The 18,386-nt window shown below is 40.3% G+C and overlaps 1 protein-coding gene across 6 annotated transcripts; it reads right to left on the bottom strand.

Moving 5' to 3' along the window:
• Positions 1–543: 543 nt before the first annotated feature.
• Positions 544–3,933, bottom strand: LOC147896982 (pentatricopeptide repeat-containing protein DOT4, chloroplastic-like). Of its 6 annotated transcripts, none has more exons than XM_087382074.1 (3): positions 2,161–3,933; positions 2,006–2,068; positions 544–1,839 (listed from the first exon to the last, which is right to left on the bottom strand). In XM_087382074.1, the coding sequence occupies exons 1-3, from the start codon at positions 3,369–3,371 to the stop codon at positions 1,113–1,115; spliced, it is 2,001 nt and encodes a 666-aa protein (XP_087238200.1). In that variant the 5' UTR covers positions 3,372–3,933; the 3' UTR covers positions 544–1,112. The 6 variants fall into 6 exon arrangements, with proteins under 6 accessions (XP_087238200.1, XP_087238197.1, XP_087238198.1 ...); XM_087382075.1 differs by having other exon boundaries at positions 1,247–1,537; positions 1,703–1,765; positions 1,965–3,933; XM_087382076.1 differs by having other exon boundaries at positions 1,477–1,630; positions 1,703–1,765; positions 1,965–3,933.
• Positions 3,934–18,386: the final 14,453 nt, after the last annotated feature.

The following is an 18,386-nucleotide window of genomic DNA, read 5'->3' as shown; positions in this document are numbered from 1 at the left end:
TTAGTAGAGGAGAATGATGATGAGGAGGAGGAGGAGGCAGAGGTTGAGTCTCAGGATGAGGATGAGCTTATTATTTGATCATATATGATATCATCCTCGATGTAGCCTTTTTTGGGTTTCAGCTTTCTTTTTGTTACTATGACATTTGGGCTTTGAAAGCTGAATTACCATTTATGAATCATGATTGGTTTCTTAAATATCATGAATCATGAATCATTTTTCCATTTTGTAACTTGTTATAGGATTTATAAATTACCCCACCTTGCGTAATTGAAATTTGCATTGTGTGATTGGTAACTGGTTGAACAATGAAACTTGGATCTCCAAAGTTCAAAGTTACAATCAATATTAATGGTACTAGGTAGAGCTATAGCTTATTGTGCACTTTTTTTGAAGGTAGAGTACTCTAAATGTGTGTATGCATTACTCTAAACCCCCTTGATGATGTGGCGTTTCCCCGTTTCACCCCCTCTCAAAAATCCCGAAACGTTTCCGTTTCCGTTTCCCGTTTCCGTTTCCCTGTTTCCCGTAACTCTGGTGGGCACAGTTGCCCAAATGTCTTGCTTGCAGGCTTCCAAGTCCCATAGCCCAAAATCTTTTTCATGGACTTCCAATCCCACCTAAGGACTACTGAGCCACCTATGCAGTGTAGGAGTTACTACAAGCCTCCATGATTCCAACCAAGCCCTCAAAACCTTTGTTCATGTGCCAAATAGAAAACCCCGTGTCAGTACAAGATGATGCAGTGCTGTACTTCCAACTCCCAAATCTCACATGTTATACACTTGCAACACATTTTTCCCTATGTACAAGTTGTATGATTTATACATAATTACAGATAGACATTTTCCCTATATGATTTATATCAATGTGGGAAAACGCCTGAAGAAAATTAGGTTTTCAACCTCATGCGGTACCCAGGACTAGCAAATATGGACATCCCCACCAATTATTCAAGATTCAACAGTGGGTGCATTTCACTCTATGAACAATTTTCTCAGATGACAAATCACAAACTCGTACAAAAAAAGACAGCAGTTTTCTTTACACTGAAATTCACTTTATGAACCCAAAACCTTTGCATTCCTCAAGGGTTTACATATTTCTTGTAGCTACATTAGCTGCCCCGACTCACAGGTTGGCACATATCCTTCCTTCTCCATTGACAAACTCAATGTTTTCAGCTTTTCAAAGATAATCATACATTGATGGTGGCTTTTGTCTCCCACACTGAAATCATGCACCTTATTGTCAACCTCGATAAAAGCCCTGCCTGGACTCTTCCAAGCATAAGCAAAGTTTCTCAGCTTTTGCATTCTGTCCACTGCCACTGATATACCAGCATCAGCATAGATATTTAACATAAGTTCATAGCAGGTACCATCTCTGCCATCCATTACAATGATAGATTCAAAACATCGTCTTCCCAGCTCCACATTGCCAAATGTTTTGCAGTGATGCAGCAGAGATGTCCATGCCACAATATCAGGTTGGAATGGCATAGTTTGCAGCAAATCTTCTGCATCATCCAAGCATCCTGTACGGCCCAACAGGTCAGCAAGACAAGAATAGTGCTTGAGCGTTGTAATGATGCCATAATCTTCTCTTAATGCCCTGAAGTTAACACAGCCTGCGTTCACCAGGCCCGTATAATTACTTGCTGAAAGTAGTATTACAAAAGTCACATTATCTGGCTTCATACCTGCATGCTGCATGTCCTGGAAGCATTGCCATGCAAATTTATAATCACTATGCTGGGCATATCCTGCAATCATGGTATTCCATGTCACCAAACTCCGTTCTTTCAATCTGTCAAAAACAATGCGTGCATCCACAAGGCTTGCACACATCACATAGAAATCTATGAGTGCACTTCCAACACATAAATCAAGCACAGACACACTTTCAACAATATATCCATGAATTATCTTGCCCAGATCTAAGACTAATATGGAAGAACATACTTTCAGGATGCTAAGAAGTATGACATTGTCTAGCTCCATACCCTGCTGCCGCATTTGCCCAAAAAGCTGAAGAGCCTTCCGTCCAAAACCATGCTGAGCATACCCTGAAATCAATGCAGTCCATGTCACTACATCGTGTTTTGCCATTTCGTCAAACACTATGTGAGCATCCTCAAGGCTCCCAAATTTACCATACATGTCAACGAGGGTACTGCCAACATGAATATTTAACTGACAGCCTCGTTCAATGATGTGCGCATGAATGAGCTTACCCTGCTCAAGGTTGGCTCCTCTGAAGCATGCTTTCAGGATACTCACATATGTGACATCAACTGGTTCGACTCCTTCATGCTGCATTTGCAGAAACATTTGAAAAGCTTCCAAACCCTGCTCATTTTGACCATACCCTGAGATCATGGTATTCCATGTAACAACATCTCGGTTAGGCAGTAGCTCAAACACTCTGCAAGCGCATCCCATGCTCCCACATCTGACGTACATGTCAATGAGTGCATTGCCAACAATAATAGTCAGGTCAAAACATGTTTCTTCAATAACAGAATGAATCATCTTTCCATCAACCAGGTTTTCTCTGCTGGAGCATGCCTTTAAAACGCTGACAAATGTGGCATTGTCTGGCTCAATGCCTTCCTGCTGCATTTGTTGGAAACATCTAAGAGCATCCTGACCATGACCATGCTCGGCATAACCTCCAACCATTACAGTCCACGTCACCACATCTCGCGATGGCAGCTTATCAAACACGCTGCATGCATCCTGGATGCTTCCACACTTGGCATACATGTCGATGAGGGTGTTGCTTATAATCAAATTTAAGAACCCCCCACTTTCGATAATATGGGCATGAACCAGCTTGCCCTGTGTCAGGGCTGCGCTAACAGCACAGGCTCTAAAGACAGCAACAAATACATGTTCGTCTGGTTTAATTTTTGACTCTTGCATTTGGTGGTACAGTGTAATAGCATATTCAGCTTGCCCAAGCTTGGTATTAGCCAAAATAGTTGCACACCATGCAAATACTGTTGGCCTCGGCAGTTTCCTAAACACTTGGTTTGCTTCAAACAAACTTCCACATAACGTAAACAAGCGGATCAGGTGGCTACCTAGGAAGGAATCTTTATCAAATCCACTCCTGATTATTAAAAGGTTCACTTGTCTTCCTGCATACAGATCTTTCCTGTTGATGCACTCCTGCAGAAGACAGTAAAGAATGTCACTGGAAGTACGAATTTTATGTCCATACAAAAGGTCTAAAGCCTGACGTGCCTCTTTCAATCCTCCCCTCTCGCAGAGTTTTTTCAGAACAGCATGGGTATTCTCACCCCTTGCCACCGTTCGTGATTGAGACGAAAATCGGAGTCTCATGGCCTGATGGAATGGATCCATAGACCAAAATCAATATTTGCCACAGATGCTCAAGGGCATGATCTTTTTCGACAATTTGAAAAGTTCAAATATCGGTGATGCACCAAGGAACATCTAACAGAGTGGCCTCTGTGAAATCCACAGTGCACAACAAAGTCTTGTTGGCACGATTCTCTTCCACCAAAGCGAGGTAGTTGATCTTGTGGCAACCCTCTGAGGCTTACACAAAATGAGTGAAAATTCAAGCAACAGATCGTAGCAAAGTAGTCGATCTGCTTGAAGCGATAAAGAAAACATTTGGCAATCTCCATTTGGGTGGTGAATGCGATCAATGCCAGAGCGAGAAGCAACTGATAAGGTCCTGCTGCCCGTAACGGATTATTCTCAAGAACCATTTCACTTGGGACAGAGAATCGTTACAAATCCTGCAGTTCCTATGAACTTGTTTAGCTCTCCAAATGCATGCTTTTTTTCCCCCGAAACAATAAAACATGTAATGCTTGGAAAACACCGCACAACTCAGCTGCCAAAAGCGTAAGTACCAACACAAAGAACTAGCTTGTTTCCTAGAGAACCTAGCACATTGCCTAGTGAATCTCCAAAACACAAGGGCATACAACTAGGGTGGGGATTTATACATCCCATGGATATCCCCCGCGGAAAGGGTGTGCCTTTCAGAACCGCTCCCGTCTTTCAACGATTGTCTCGATCCTGGAATACTGTGCTCACATATGGCACGCAAAGTACAGATAATGTCCTGCCAAATGCATGCTTAAATCCTCGACACTTGATCTGCTCTTCGAAATATTACTCTTAATTCTTGGGGTGGTCTTGTGTCTACCAAGACTGTTTTCTTTAGGAACTAGACTACAGGGTTGAGGTGGCACTTTCAAACTCAACCTTGGTTGTTTTCTAGCTATCTTACGGGAGTTTGATTTTGATCTTTTTGGGTCTGTTTCTCATGCATGCACAATGTACTCTCCCCTGAGCTTTGCTCGAGGAGTTTCTTTCATACTTTTTTTTGGGAGAAAAAAAATATTTGGGGTGGATCTGCTCTTGGAAATATTACTCTTAATATGATCCAAATGTGAGCCATAAGTTGTTACTTCTTTAATTTGCAATCCATGTTGTGTTGATGGAGTTTTCTAGAAGGTTTATTGAAGTTGGTGTTTCTTTTCTCATGTCAAAGTTCAAATCCCTATGAGCTTTCTTTTGTTAAATTTCTTGAGTATTTAGTTAAGGCACTTTGTGTATATTTTGTGAGGACACCTCTCTCTCTCTCTCTCTCTCTCTCTCTCTCTCTCTCTCTCTCTCTCTCTCTCAATGCACTTTCGAGCATTGATTACTCGATATACCGATCTAACCGACTTCTTAAGATTAGCGATAGAAATCCCCATCTATTAGGTTCCTTTTTATGTCTCTTATTTGGGCATAGACAAGAAATCATGACAAAACACCTACGAATTGAACCCTCTGATCACGACTTTGGAATTTCATCGTATGTCCAATAGGTCATGTCTCATTGGTCTTTCGAGAATGCTATCATCATCGTCATCGTCATCGTCGTCATCGTCTCTCTTGATGCACAAATGGACTATGGACTCTCCTCTCTTCTCCTAAGTGTAGCTCCTCACAGAGAATAAGTCTTCACAAGAGTTAGGGTCCTTTGTGAGTCCTCACACGAATCCCTATAACCTCTCGTTGGTATTGATTGTTGCTATGGGGTAGAAGCTCAAACCAGCAGTTCTCCTTGCTTGAATATATATATATATATATGCTTTCTTTTTATGGTGACAACGTCGACAAACAGTACAATACAGTATTAGCAACTCGATTCCATCTCCTCATCTTGTTTTGGGTGCTTCCATCTCCTCCTCCATGTAGCTTAGTTTTGCTGATCTGTATCACTTGTTTGCTCAATGTCTCCTCCTCTTCCTTCTTCTTTGATGTTTCTGCCATTAGAAGTACTTGTTTGCTCAGTTGTTGCTCATGCAAAGCGATTTATCATTGATCAAAACCACCGACGTGCGGCCATTGTTAGGTAGGGTAGCCGTTCATTCTCACTAGTCAATCTGGTAGTTGACTACCCAACACCATGTCCTTCCTAGAATTACCTATTCATCCATGGCACCTACTGGCATAACATAAAATTGACTTTCCACACAATGGTTGCTAACTGACAAAGGAATTTTGATACAACCAATAGCGGGGGAAATCTTGCCATTTACTACACGGACCATAACAGGTGTGGGTTCTAGAGTTACCTTGAAGGTTAAGAGCTGAGTACACATGATGTATGAGACTAGATTATGGCTAGCACCCAAATCAATGAATGTGTCATCTAAACAAGTGGTGTCCCTGCATAATTGAAAATTGGCTTGTGCCCTTGTGAGAGTAGTTGTCAGGTCTTCAATGGGGTGTAGCCCTTCCATAGATGCTTTATAAATAGATATAACTCCTAAATTCTTTGCCTTAGCCTGACATGCTCTAGCTTCTTGTATGGCCTGCCGCTTCATGCAAACAACCTCTAGTTTCTGTTGCTTTTCCACATAGATGGCCTGTGAGACCTGCAATGTTAAGGGACTGTAGTAGCATTTAAGCTTACTACCATTAATGTAGCCATCCATCTCTGTGCCATCAAAGGTTGCAATTCTGTAGGACCCCTGAGGTGTGATCTCTACCACTCGATATGGACCCATTTTGCGATACTTCAACTTGCACTTGGTGTTTCTAACACTATATGAAAAAGCGAGATTGCCTTCCTTTAAGCCCTTATTGTGCAAGTTGTGATCAAATCTTTTTTTTGGGTGTAGCTTCACCACTTCTATGCCATATAAGTGGCCCTTCTCACCAAGCTTTTCGAGCTCGATTAGCTACTCTAGAATGGCTTCATCGGATATGCAATCCCTAACCACCACTCTGAGACTACCTAAGCACGATAAATTCCATGGGCATTATTGCTTCCACCCCAAACGCTGGGCTGAAGGGTGTGTAGTTTGTTGCTACTTTGTAGGCCGTTCGGTAGGCCCATAGTACTGCACTGAGTTTATGCTCCCAATCACTACAGCTAGCCTCAACCTTGCATGTCATGATTTAGCTCAAAAACTTGTTTGAGCTCTCAACCTAACCATTTGCTCAAGGGTAGCAAGGAGTTGATTTTTGATGAATAATGAGGAACTCAGTCATCAATATTCAAAATTGTATCATTCACAAATTGTGTCCCTCTATTGTTTACAATCTTTAGTGGAAGGCCGAAAGCAAGATATCATGTTTTCATACAGGAATTTTGTGGTGGCTCTTGCATATGCTTTCTTAGTGGCCTTGGCCTTTGCCCATTTGGTGAAGTAATCCATGGCTATGATAAGTTAATGGGCCTGGGTCCCTTTTGCGGTGGGGCTAATTGGACTAACAAAATCGATTCCCCAATTTTCAAAGGGTTGGTCAATGAGTACTTCAATCAATGGTATGTAGTTTTGGCTAGGTGATATGGAGACACATTGGCAAGGATCACAACACTTGACAAACTCCACGGCATCTGCAAAGAGTATTGGCCACCCTAACACAGTTTGTAGCAATTTATGAGCTATAAGTTCTCCAGCAAAGTGGCCACTGGCAATGCCAAAATTAACCTCCGCTAGGACTTCCACAAACTCATTCTCCCAGACACATCACTGCATAATACCATCTTTCCCCATCTGGTAGAGTTGTCCAGCTATTTAGTTGATACGGGGTTGCATCCTTGATCAATTTCCTAGCCCTATCCTTATTGAGTACTTTTTCCTGAGAAAATCCATTTGTTAAGAAGTGTTCAATATCTTGGGCCTATTCACGAACTAAGTCTACTAAGAATAGTGGGGCATCTGGAAGATTTTCTTTCACTCTTGTCGCTCTCCATTAGGCATCTAAGACATGTGGTGCCACCATGAAGTGCGTACGTCCCTTACTAACTGCTACCATGAATTCAAATTCCAAAAGGATGAGCATCCATTGGGTGATGTGACTTGTCATGCATGGTTTATTGACCAAGTATAGGAGAGCCTGGTGATCAATAAAGAAGAAAAACTTTCTCGCTAACAAGTAGTGCCTAAACTTTTTAACTACGTATACCATGGCTAGTCCTTCACGTTCAGTGGTGGTGTAGTTCATCTCGGCATCATTCAGCTAGCAAAGCTAGCAACTAGTAAAGTATAATGGATAATCCAAATTAAACTCACCTAGCCATGCGAGTACACATACTATTGCGAATTTTGAGGCATCAATGTGAACATGAAACTCTAAGTCCCGATTGGGCACTCGTAGAATAGGGGCTGCTCCAACTTAAGGGTCTCATACGATAATTGACACTCTTCTATCTAATGGAATATAATTAGCAACTTGTATAGGGGGCAGACAATCTTTGCATAACTATAAATAAGTCGGTGGTAGTAGCCCATATGCTTAGTGAATCGTTGTACACCCTTTGCATTTGTGGGTGAGGGTAATTCTAGAATGAGTTGGACCTTGTTATAGTAAGTGGAAGTCCCATTCTTGGACAATATGTGTCCGAGTATCACCCCATATTTCACCCAAAATTGACACTTCAGGGGATTGAGGGAGATTCTATAGAGACGACATCTCTTGAATACAAGTCTCAAATACCTAAGATGATCATTCCAATTAGAGTGAACACACAGGTCATCTAGGAATAGAATGGCCCTATGGAGGCTACTCTTTATGTCTAGAAGAGTGGATTGGAATTTGTGATTTTGATTCTATATGTGGATGACATGCTTATCACTAGGCCAGACTTGCAAAAAATTGCAAAGTTCAAGGCAGCTTTGCAAAGTTTTTTTGTCATGATAGATATGGACCGGTTGCACTATTACTTGGGCATCCAGCTTGCATATGTTGAGGTGGGTATAATGATGACTCAGTCCAAGTACATTGGGCAACTCTTAGACTACTTCTAGTTTGAAGATTGCAAGCCAATTTCAACACCATTGTAGCTTGTCTTTCATCTAGAAAATCCCTCAAGTATTCCTTGAAGGCAGTGATCATTAGCTGTTGGAATGTTGTGAGCGCATTAATGAGTCCAAAGATCATCACTTTTGAAGGATAGACTCCCCATTCCATGGCGAATGCAATTTTATGCTGATCTTGAGGTGCTATAAACACCAGGCTATATCCTCAGAACCCAGCCAAGAAGCTATAAGCTTCTTCGTCTATGACTCTTTCTAGGACATCCTCCATAAAGGACAATGGGTAATGATCTAAGTTCTCTCTCTTTGTCTCTGTCTCTGTCTCTATCTTTGTCTCTGTCTCTGTCTCTGTCTCTGTCTCTCTCTCGCACTCGCTCCCTCCCTCCCTCCCTCCCTCCCTCTCCCTCTCCCTCCCCCTCTCTCTCTCTCTCTCTCTCTTTCTCTGTGTGTGTGTGTGTGTGTGTGTGTGCTAGATCTCACATATCATGACTTGTACTAGTGTATTGGTTCCAGAGACCATATTTGGCCTTTATGGATGGTAAAACTATGATCATCATCATGATAATATCTCTCTTTTCACCCTAGGCCCAACCTATATCATTGCTCCATGTATCCCTCATGTTGTATATCAACTCTAGATTGATGTATAGCCTACATATGATATTTTTTATTTGTGATTTTTTTGTGAGATGACTTGTGACGCACACATGCAAATTGTGGACCATTACACTCTTGATTCACACTTCAATGTCATGATTCCTAGTTATACTAATAACTACTATGGCATTTTCATTTCAAAATTTCTCTCATATGAATATGTTTGATTTGTTTGAATATTTTTCACTATAATCATTGTCTTCATCATCAAATCAAAATGTCAAAGTGTGAGTAAGTCTACAGGGAGTAAAGGAGGAATGAGCGATGGCCTTTGCCTAGCAATGACAGAGGAGATAGGGTTGTCGCCACATCTACTACCAAACTTGACAAGACTTCTATTACTTCTAATGTTCCTTTGGACAAGAACTAATGTTGACATGATCAAGCCAATATATCTGTTGACATTGATAATCATGTAGGAGTGCATGTGATGAGGACATGCTAGGTCATTTTGTCTCCTTACCTCTAGCTTTACTCTACAAAGGACCTAAGGAATGGAACAAAGGAAACTAAAGTTGTCAGACACTTTCTTATGGAGCTCAATGGCACTCCAAAAACAAGCCAAAGATCTGCAATTGGACAAAAATGGTTGGCCCCAGACAGAAGCCGATTGTCAGTTGAGAGCTCAATAGACTACTACTCGCAACACTGATAGTGACTTCAAAGCTAGAGGAGGGGGATCTAGTCGGCCCCCATCGAGGGGTCTAGAAAAAATATTGTGCATGAGTTGCTAATTAAGTCCTCCTATGCCAGTGCATTGCATGGAGAGTTTAGGGGCTTCTTCAAAGGCCCTAAGGTCCCCAACCAAACTTCCTAGGAAATTCTTAGCATTTAAGCAAGAAAAATCTTCAAGATTCCTCCCAAAGTGGGCACAAGCAATAAAAAAGAAACAAGAGCCTCTGTAAAAAGTGAAGAGACTCTTCCAACAGATGGAGAATGCCAACAAAGTATGATTCCTTGTCTCAAAGTTCACAATGGAATTTTGAATGAAACAACCAAAGGCTCAGTGCTTGCACTGTAGTAGGATATGTGCATGATCCCTGCCCACTGGCAGTTTTCCTTGAAGGATGGGTTTGTAATACTTGGACTAGAAAAAGTTTCATTGTGACGAATATACGATTTCTAAGAAATGGATTCATGGTCTTCCTCTTTGTGAAACCAAAGATGGCCAGAGCAATTGTTAAAAATGGCACTTCGACCATAAGGAACCTACCATTATGGCAAATTGGGGATCCCTCCTTCACTCTAGATATGCCACCCCCACCTAAGCACACATATGGGTGGAATTTCTTGATTTCCCCTCTCTCTCTTCCCCTAGGTTGAAACTTTGTGTGCTCCTTCTTACCCACAAGAGTGCTATTCACTTCATAGATGGGAATGGGTGCATGGTACAAAAGGTCTTCTACAAGAAAATGCCCCAATTGTGTGCTTTTTGTGTGGGTTGGGAGGCCATTTAATGGGACTTTCCCACAATAATAGAGATAGGTACCTCTTGTGGGTAAACTATTCTTTTAGTGCAAATCCCATTGTAATGGGAGATTTTTATATGGTGGAGTCAATCAAGGATAGATGGCACAGACTGGCTAGTGCCATAAGAGGTAGGAAGCATTAGCATGGTAGGAAGTTAAAGAGGTAATGGAACTCTTGGATGTCTCATATGAGACTTCATTTACCTGGTCCAATTATGAAATTGGTACAAATCACAAAAGAGCCAGAATTGATCACTTTTATGCATCTAAAGTGTTGTTAGATGAGTCGTTATTTTGCACTTGTAGATCTCTTCCTTTCCTTCCATTCTTCAACCATAAACCAGTTATGATGAAGATGGATCAAGAGAATCTTGGTTTAAAGCGAATCCCTTATTCTTTTGATTCGTGCATGTTTGGGACAAATTAAAAAGAATTTGATATGCAACCTTTGGAGGCACCACGAGTGCAACTGATAAGTGGATTAAAGAAATTGAAAGAATAAATATTTTTTTGAAAGCCATTTGAAACAAGAGTGGTGATTGCTCATAAAAAAAGGAAACAAGCTTTGAAAGAGCACTTAGAAAGTATGGAAAAAGATCATTCAAACAAGGAAAAATTTAGCTCAATGAGTGTAGAGAAAACCTCAGAAGAGACAAACTAATTGAGATTTAGCAGTCTTCTTAGGATTAGGTGAGAGATTGGTGGGAAGGAAGAGGAGACAAAGCTATTGATATGTTTAGAATTCCTAGAAAAAAGCATTTGCAAGAGAACCTGGATAGGTTGGTAGTGAAGGGCGCATTGATTATAGTGATGACTCATTTCCATAGATTTTAGGGGAGCCAAAAGCATTAACAACTTAAAAAATAAGAGATAGGGACAAGTGTAGTGCTGTCAGACCAAGACACTTTCATCCTTTGATTCTCTTTATTTTGGAAAGGAATCTAATAATCAAAGAGATTAAAGAAGCTGTGGATTATATGGCAAGAGGCAAAACAAATCCCGGGCTAGGTGATAATAAAAAAGAGGTTCAACGCTTCAACACCAAAAAGGAGAAGATTTTTAATATGGATCAGAGCATGAATTAGGATTCGAAATGAATGGCAAGGTGCAGTGACGGCACTCCGGGAAGAAATCCAATCCAAAGGTCCCTACCAAAGGCCTTCAACTCTGGGAGAAGATGGCCTCTCGGTGGAATTTTACCAAACTTTGTGGAATTTATTGCATCGTATCTCCCCTTGATGTGGAAAAAATCTTTAGAAAAAGGTTTCCTAGACCCTAGAATCAACACGAGAACTATTAATCTTATTTCTAAAGGGGAACATAGAGAATAGTTAAAGAATTGGAGACCACTTACCATGCTCAACACATGTTATAATTTTTTTGCTAAGACCCTAGCTTTGAACGTATAATTAAAATGTAGGCTTTAAGGCCCTAGCTTTGAGGCTTAAATTTAAAATTTAGGACTAGGTTAGAGGGTAGCAAAAAGTTTTCATTAGAGGCAAGCATATTCTAGAGGCAATTTTGAATTTATGGAAGGGTGTGGAATATGCAAGGACATGATATCTATTTCATGAAAGTTGATTTTCACAAAGCCCACAATAGGATGGCATGGGGATTTCTACAAAGTCTCTCATGGATATGGGTATAGGTCGATCTTTTGAGGTTTTGTTGATGTAAGCTAGAGCAAAAGTTGAAATTAATAGGTACTTCATAGGATTTCCCTTTGAAAAGATCAATTAGATAGGGATGTCCCCTATCTCCCCTTCTATTTACCATAGGTGTTGATTCTTTAGACTGACTTACACAAGTAGGGGTGTATGGAGGTCACATTAAATGCATCCAATTGCCAAGTGATAGACAAATCGAAAGTCGACAACTCGCAGATGATACCAACCTTACACCCCAAGATGATCATAATTCTGTTTGGGTACTTAACTATTCATTGTTTGGACACTTCCTATAGTACTTCAAGATCAAGGATCAATCATGGCAAAACTAGAGTCTTTGGGAACCAAAACCTACCCACCCGTGACTTTAAAGAGAAAGGGTGTAAATGCTTGAGAGAAGGACCCATTTTTTGGCTGCTTGGCATTCTTATGGGATTTAAATAAGAAGCAAGATGGATAGATGGCAAGGACTTAAACCTTCGATGGCAAAGGAAAAAATATGTGCTTAGTCACTACATTTTATTCGGCAATCATCTATTTTAAATTCTCTTCAAAGAAAGGTCTTGAGCATATTAACACTCTCTTTAGGACATTCCTTGGTGGGGGGAACAACTAGGGCAAACGAAAGTGGCCAAAGTTCAATGGAAGTTTTACACAATGCCCAAGATTTTGGGTGGGATGGGTACTGTCAAGATTGAGAAATCCTCTATCAGATTCGTGGGGCAATGATTCTAAAAGGTTCTCCAAAATCCTGGGTCTATCTAGGTGGAATGGTTTAAACTCCGATTCCACATTCATCCTATCTGGTCGAATGATTCTACTCGTATGCTTGTGGCATGCCATCGCACCCCAAACCATAAAGAAATGTAACTTTCTATTAACATGATGCTCCAAAGTGTCCAGCATGTGTTGCACCATGCCCTTTTCTCCTCCAGTGAACCAAATGCCAACATGGTAGTGATCGAGCAACCATTGTAGAAACTCTAAACACCCAGGACGGAGAACAAGCCAATGCTTCCCATTGTGCAAGCTCATATGTTTATTTGACTTCGAAAAACAATGCTCGAGCAATAACCCTTTCAAATCTATTATCACTGCTAGTTTTATTTTTGTTATCACCTCTTTTGACATTATTTCTGAGGGTGACATTATGTCTTCTCCTTTACCTTCTAAGATGGCTTCATACAATGACATTGCATCTTCTCCTTTACCTTCCAAGCTTGCATCCACATTTGTCAATGGAACATTAACTCCAGGCATTGCATCCTCAACATTTTCAATCAACCATGTTGAGCTTAGAACTTGCATGCTAATGTTCAAATTAGGCACATAACGAATCATTGGATTAGGTGTCACATGTACAGGCAATGCTTCTAGTGATGTGAAATTGAGATGGCCAAGACCTGTTGATAAACAAGGAAATGAAATTCATAATTAGAAACAAACTGAAGATTGAGATGGTAAACCAAATTGTCAAACTTTAGGTTGTGTGCTCTCAATGCAATTTGTTTGTGTGAAAGCATTCATGTTTTTCTTTTTCAAAACAAAATTGGATTACTAAAAAAAAGAAAGCATTCATGTTCATATGCTTAGTATACCCCCTAAAGTTGTTTAATCATACCCTTTCAAGTTATTTTAATCCCCAAAACTACATATCCTTACAATGCCAAAAACCTTTGCGTAATAGATAGAGTGGAGTCCAACATTATCTAGCATTGCCCAAGTGTTCCCACTAAGAAAAGATTTGGCCAAGTGGCCAAAACATATTTGAGCATTCATATGAAGTGAATAAGGATAGAAACAACAATTTACACTAATTCATTCATCACGATCAAGACTCAACACACTTTTTAACATTTATGAACTCATAAATAAATTTGGATGTGTATCACACTCTGAAGGTATTACAACATGCAAACACATCTTTTCATGAAATATAGAAAATTAAACATATTCAAGAATACATATGAATGTTTGAATTATGGCAATGAGATAGAAGAAATTTCCAAGTAATATTAAAAGATCTTTGGAACAAAATTAATACATCATATGGAGAATATAGCAAGATAACATATGGAAAACATGAACACCGTATAAAAGGACAATTTCAAGGACCTGTTGCTTCCTCTTCTGTTTCCCAAAACTTTGAAGCGTGTTTTTGTAAATGCTCACGCTGCTCTTCATTAAAGGGTTGAAGCTCTTTCTGTCTTGGTATGGTATCAATTTCTTTATCCCCTCCACCTTCAGTTGTATCATCTTCTTTTGGTACCCCCTCTATTGCCAATATTGGTTCTTGCAATCCAGCCCTTTGTCGAATTTCATGATTACTGTAAGCATATGTGCAACATATACTTTCAACCTTTGCCAACTCCTCATAAGTCTCAACAACTGAAACAACATGCCTCTTACAAGAAAGAGACTCTATTGCAGCAAGCCCCTCAGAGAACATACTCATCTTCTTGACAGAAAACCATGATCACGTCTTTCATGATACTTGAACGTTTTCTTTTCAAGGACAATTCAATTTCAAATTCATCATCATCATCCTCATCACCTAATTCTTCTGCACCACTTGATTTTTCATATTTTTCATCTGCAACATATATTGATGGCTTATATTGTGCATTGGTATAGCACTCAATATCATTGAAATGCTTTTCCTTGCTTACCAGTACATAGGCAATTAAGCCATCCATACATCCAGTGACAAATATATCTGCAGTTTCAAAATTAAGGCAACCGAAGTGTATTTTATATTGTCCGCATGTCTTATTTAATGCATTCTTCAAACATGATACATGATCCATGGTCAAGAACACCACAAGAAGGAATTGCACTGGGGAGAAGTGATTGTCATCAAGCTTTTCATCGGCCAAATCTTGCTAGCTTCTTTCTAATCACGAGGGTCTAGAAATCTTGCTATCTTCTTTCTAATCATGAGTGTCGAGGAAGATTTGGTTGTGTGGCCAAATCTTTTCAAAGCAGCAAGGTTTAGGAAGATTTAGTTGTGATGCCAAATCTTTATAGCTTCTTTCAAATCACCAAGGTCTAGGGAGATTTGGTTGTATGGCCAAATCTTGTATGTTTTGAAAGAAGCCAGAAGATTTGGCCGCATGGCCAAATCTCCCCATTTAAAATTTAAAATTCAAATCTTAAGATTCAAATTTCAAATCTAAAAAATTCAAAATCTTAGATTCAAAATTTAAAATTCAAAATTCAAAATTCAAAATCTTAGATACAAAATTCAAAATTCAAATTTCAAGATGTGAAAGTCAAATCATATACTAAAGACCCTACTTTCAAATCACACTTCGAGATTCCTACTTTTACAAGACTCTTTCTTTCAAATCGTGGTGTCCCGAAATGGAAAAAATGGAGAACATGCATGAATTAGGTACACTTTTGATTTCTTTCGTTTTCTTACTTGGATGATTGAGTAGTCATTATTGTTCATGAGCTTGTGCTCTTTGGATATCAAGCAATCGTAGGAGCTGTAGAGAGAGTAGCTGTAGCATCAAGAGAGGATTTCGTCCAGCAGAGGATTGGAGCTGTAGAGAGAGTAGCTGTACCACGAGGGGATTTCGTCCAGCAAAGGAGTGGAAGGAGAACAGAGGGGATTTCGTGCAAGAGGAGAGGAGATTTCATGCAAAGGAGTGGAAGGAGAACCGAGGGGCGAGCAGAAGGATTTCGGCAAGAGGAGAGGGGATTTCCACTCCGAGGCACGCAGAAAGTTTCGTCAAGAGGAGTGGCAGAAAGTTTCATCAAGAGGGCATGTAAGAGGGGATGGACTAGGAGAGGGGAGCGCAAAGAGGGGATTCCGTGGCACACAGAAGGTTTCACCAAGGGGCACGCAGAAGGATGAAGGAGTGGCAAAAGGACAGAGGGCGCATAGAAGGATGAAGGAGCGGCAGGAGGATGGAGGGCACACAGAAGGATGAAGGGCACGCAGAAGGATGAAGGAGCGGCAAAAGTGGCGATGGAGATTCAAGGAAGCAAGGGGAGCACAGAGGGAGGAGGATTTCGGCCGAAGAGGTGGTGGTGGGCGGTGGAGATGCGAGCAAGAAGACACAAGGGGAGCGCAGAGGTAGAAGGATCTGGACCGAAGAGTGTTGAGGAAGAAGAAGCAACCCCCCCAAAAAAAGCATGCTTTGGGGGGAAGGAGCAATCCCCCCAAAAGCATGCAGAGCCAAAAAAAAAAAAAAAAAAAAAAAGACCTCTTTTTAATCCAACTATTGTGTGTGGAATCTATGGAGAGTTGAATTGGTAATGGAAGTTTAAAACCTACATAGTTAAGTGCACAATGTTAGGACAAAACTGGGATGGGGAGCCTCCTGGGACCTCTTATTTTGGCATAGTTTTGAACTTTTTTGCTTGCAATTAGCTAACCAAGGGTGGAGGAGTGTTTTCCAAGAACTACCCCATCTAATACGTTGTCCTAAGGCTCTCAAACCACCCTAGTTACACATTTGAGATCTAGGAAGGGAGAGAACAAGGTGAGCCTAGCACTTGATCCCCCATGAAGATGAATTCAATTCCTTCTCATAGGTTTACTTTTTATGCTTGGTTTAAAAGGTTTGTTTAGATTTTCCTTTTAAAGTTTTGGTTTTTTAATAGTTTTAGATTTTCTGGTTTGCTTTTAAAGTAATAGTATGATTTTAAAGTGTAATAGCATGAATCATGAAAAGCATGTACCATTTTTTGAAAGTAGGATCTCTAGATTTGAATTTAAAAATTTGAAACTTGAAACTTGAAATTTGAATTTTTTATTTAAAATTTTAAAATTTGAATTTTGAACTTTAAATTTTAAAATTTAAAATCTAGATTTTCAATTTTTAAATTTAACATTTGAAGATTTGTCCATGTGGCCAAATCTTCCTAGTGATTTGAAAGAAGCTAGTAACATTTGGCAGCACGGCAAAATCTTCCCAAACCCTAATGCTTTGAAAGATTTGGCCACACGGCCAAATCTCCCGGAACCTGGTGATTTGAAAGGAGCACGCAAGAGGAGGTTGCACGGCCAAAACTCCCCATACCCTAGTGCTTTGAAAGAAGCCTACAAGATTTGGCCACACGACCAAATCTCCCCAAGTTTGAAAGAACGCCACAACCAAATCTTCTCAATGCTTTGAAAGAAGTCACTAAGGTTCAAAGGATTTGGCCGTGCATCCAAATCTTGCTAGCTTCTTTGAAAGCACCAAGGTCTGAGCAGATTTGGCTGTGTGGCTAAATCTTATTGCTTCTTTCAAAGCACTAGTGTCTTAGGAGATTTGGCCATGTGGCCAAATCTTGTTGGCTCCTTTCAAAGCACCAGGGTCTGGGGAGATTTGACCATGTGGCCAAATCTTGTGGGCTTCTTTCAAAGCACCATGGTCTAAGTAGATTTGGATGTGTGGATAAATCTTGATGGCTTCTTGAAAGCACCAGTGTCTCAGGAGATTTGGTTGTGTGCACAAATCTTGCTATCTCCCTTTCAAAGCACCGTGGTCTGTGAAGATTTGGCCATGTAGCCAAATTTTGCTGCCTAAAATTCAAAGCACCAAGGTTTAGGAAGATTTGGACTTACAATGAAATCTTGTAAAGCATTTTCATCCTAAGTCACACCATCAGATATCAATATTGAACTATAACAAATGCTATGTACTATGCAGGTGCCACATTGAAAGTGGGGGTTAAAGTCAACTTGCTTGTCAGTGGAAAGATTGTTGCCATTGGGACAATATTCTCTACATCACATGATGACATGTGCCAAGGTGTGCCCTTGGGAGAAAACAATGTATCGGTGGCGATCGATATTTGTATGGATGAAAGTGCACTTCTTCCATTTCCTACAATGGATGCATTCTTAGTCTATGAGGCTTTGGGTAGTGTTGTTCATTGGAAAGCACGATCAGTGAGTTGTGTGGACAATGTCAATGGAGCTATTGTACCAATGAATGATATAACATCAGATACCATTGATGTTGAACCTCTATGTGAATATGATGAGTTTTCCATTCGAGAATCATGGAAGGACAAGAAAGTTTTAATATGGGATGAGCAGAAAACCAAGAGCATTGCAGAGGGTGTTGTTTTGTATGTCTACCCATTTGAACCTATAAATTTTGAGATGCTTGGTGAAGGTAATCTAGGTGTGGGAATTGAAAAGTATCATAGTGATGTATCAGGCATCGATACCATCCACTTAATAAAATGGCCCATTGCACAAATAACCTTTTTAGATGGAACTTCATTAAGAATCGATGACACCATGAATTCTCCAAGTGGTTCTGGGAAAAAGCAATGGAA

Source organism: Dipteris shenzhenensis, chromosome 11, assembly GCF_047967505.1.
Source record: "Dipteris shenzhenensis isolate YYH24624 ecotype China chromosome 11, Dip_SZ_1.0, whole genome shotgun sequence".
Classification (NCBI taxonomy): domain Eukaryota; kingdom Viridiplantae; phylum Streptophyta; class Polypodiopsida; order Gleicheniales; family Dipteridaceae; genus Dipteris; species Dipteris shenzhenensis.
This window is presented reverse-complemented; position numbering and strand designations above follow the sequence as displayed.

Coding starts and splice junctions, on each gene's coding strand:
- LOC147896982 (XM_087382071.1), bottom strand. CDS start 3,371: ATGGATCCATTCCATCAGGCCATGAGACTCCGATTTTCGTCTCAATCA. Junction 1,631..1,702: donor CCAGGACATGCAGCATGCAG/GTATGAAGCCAG, acceptor TGGTGAACGCAG/GCTGTGTTAACTTCAGGGCA.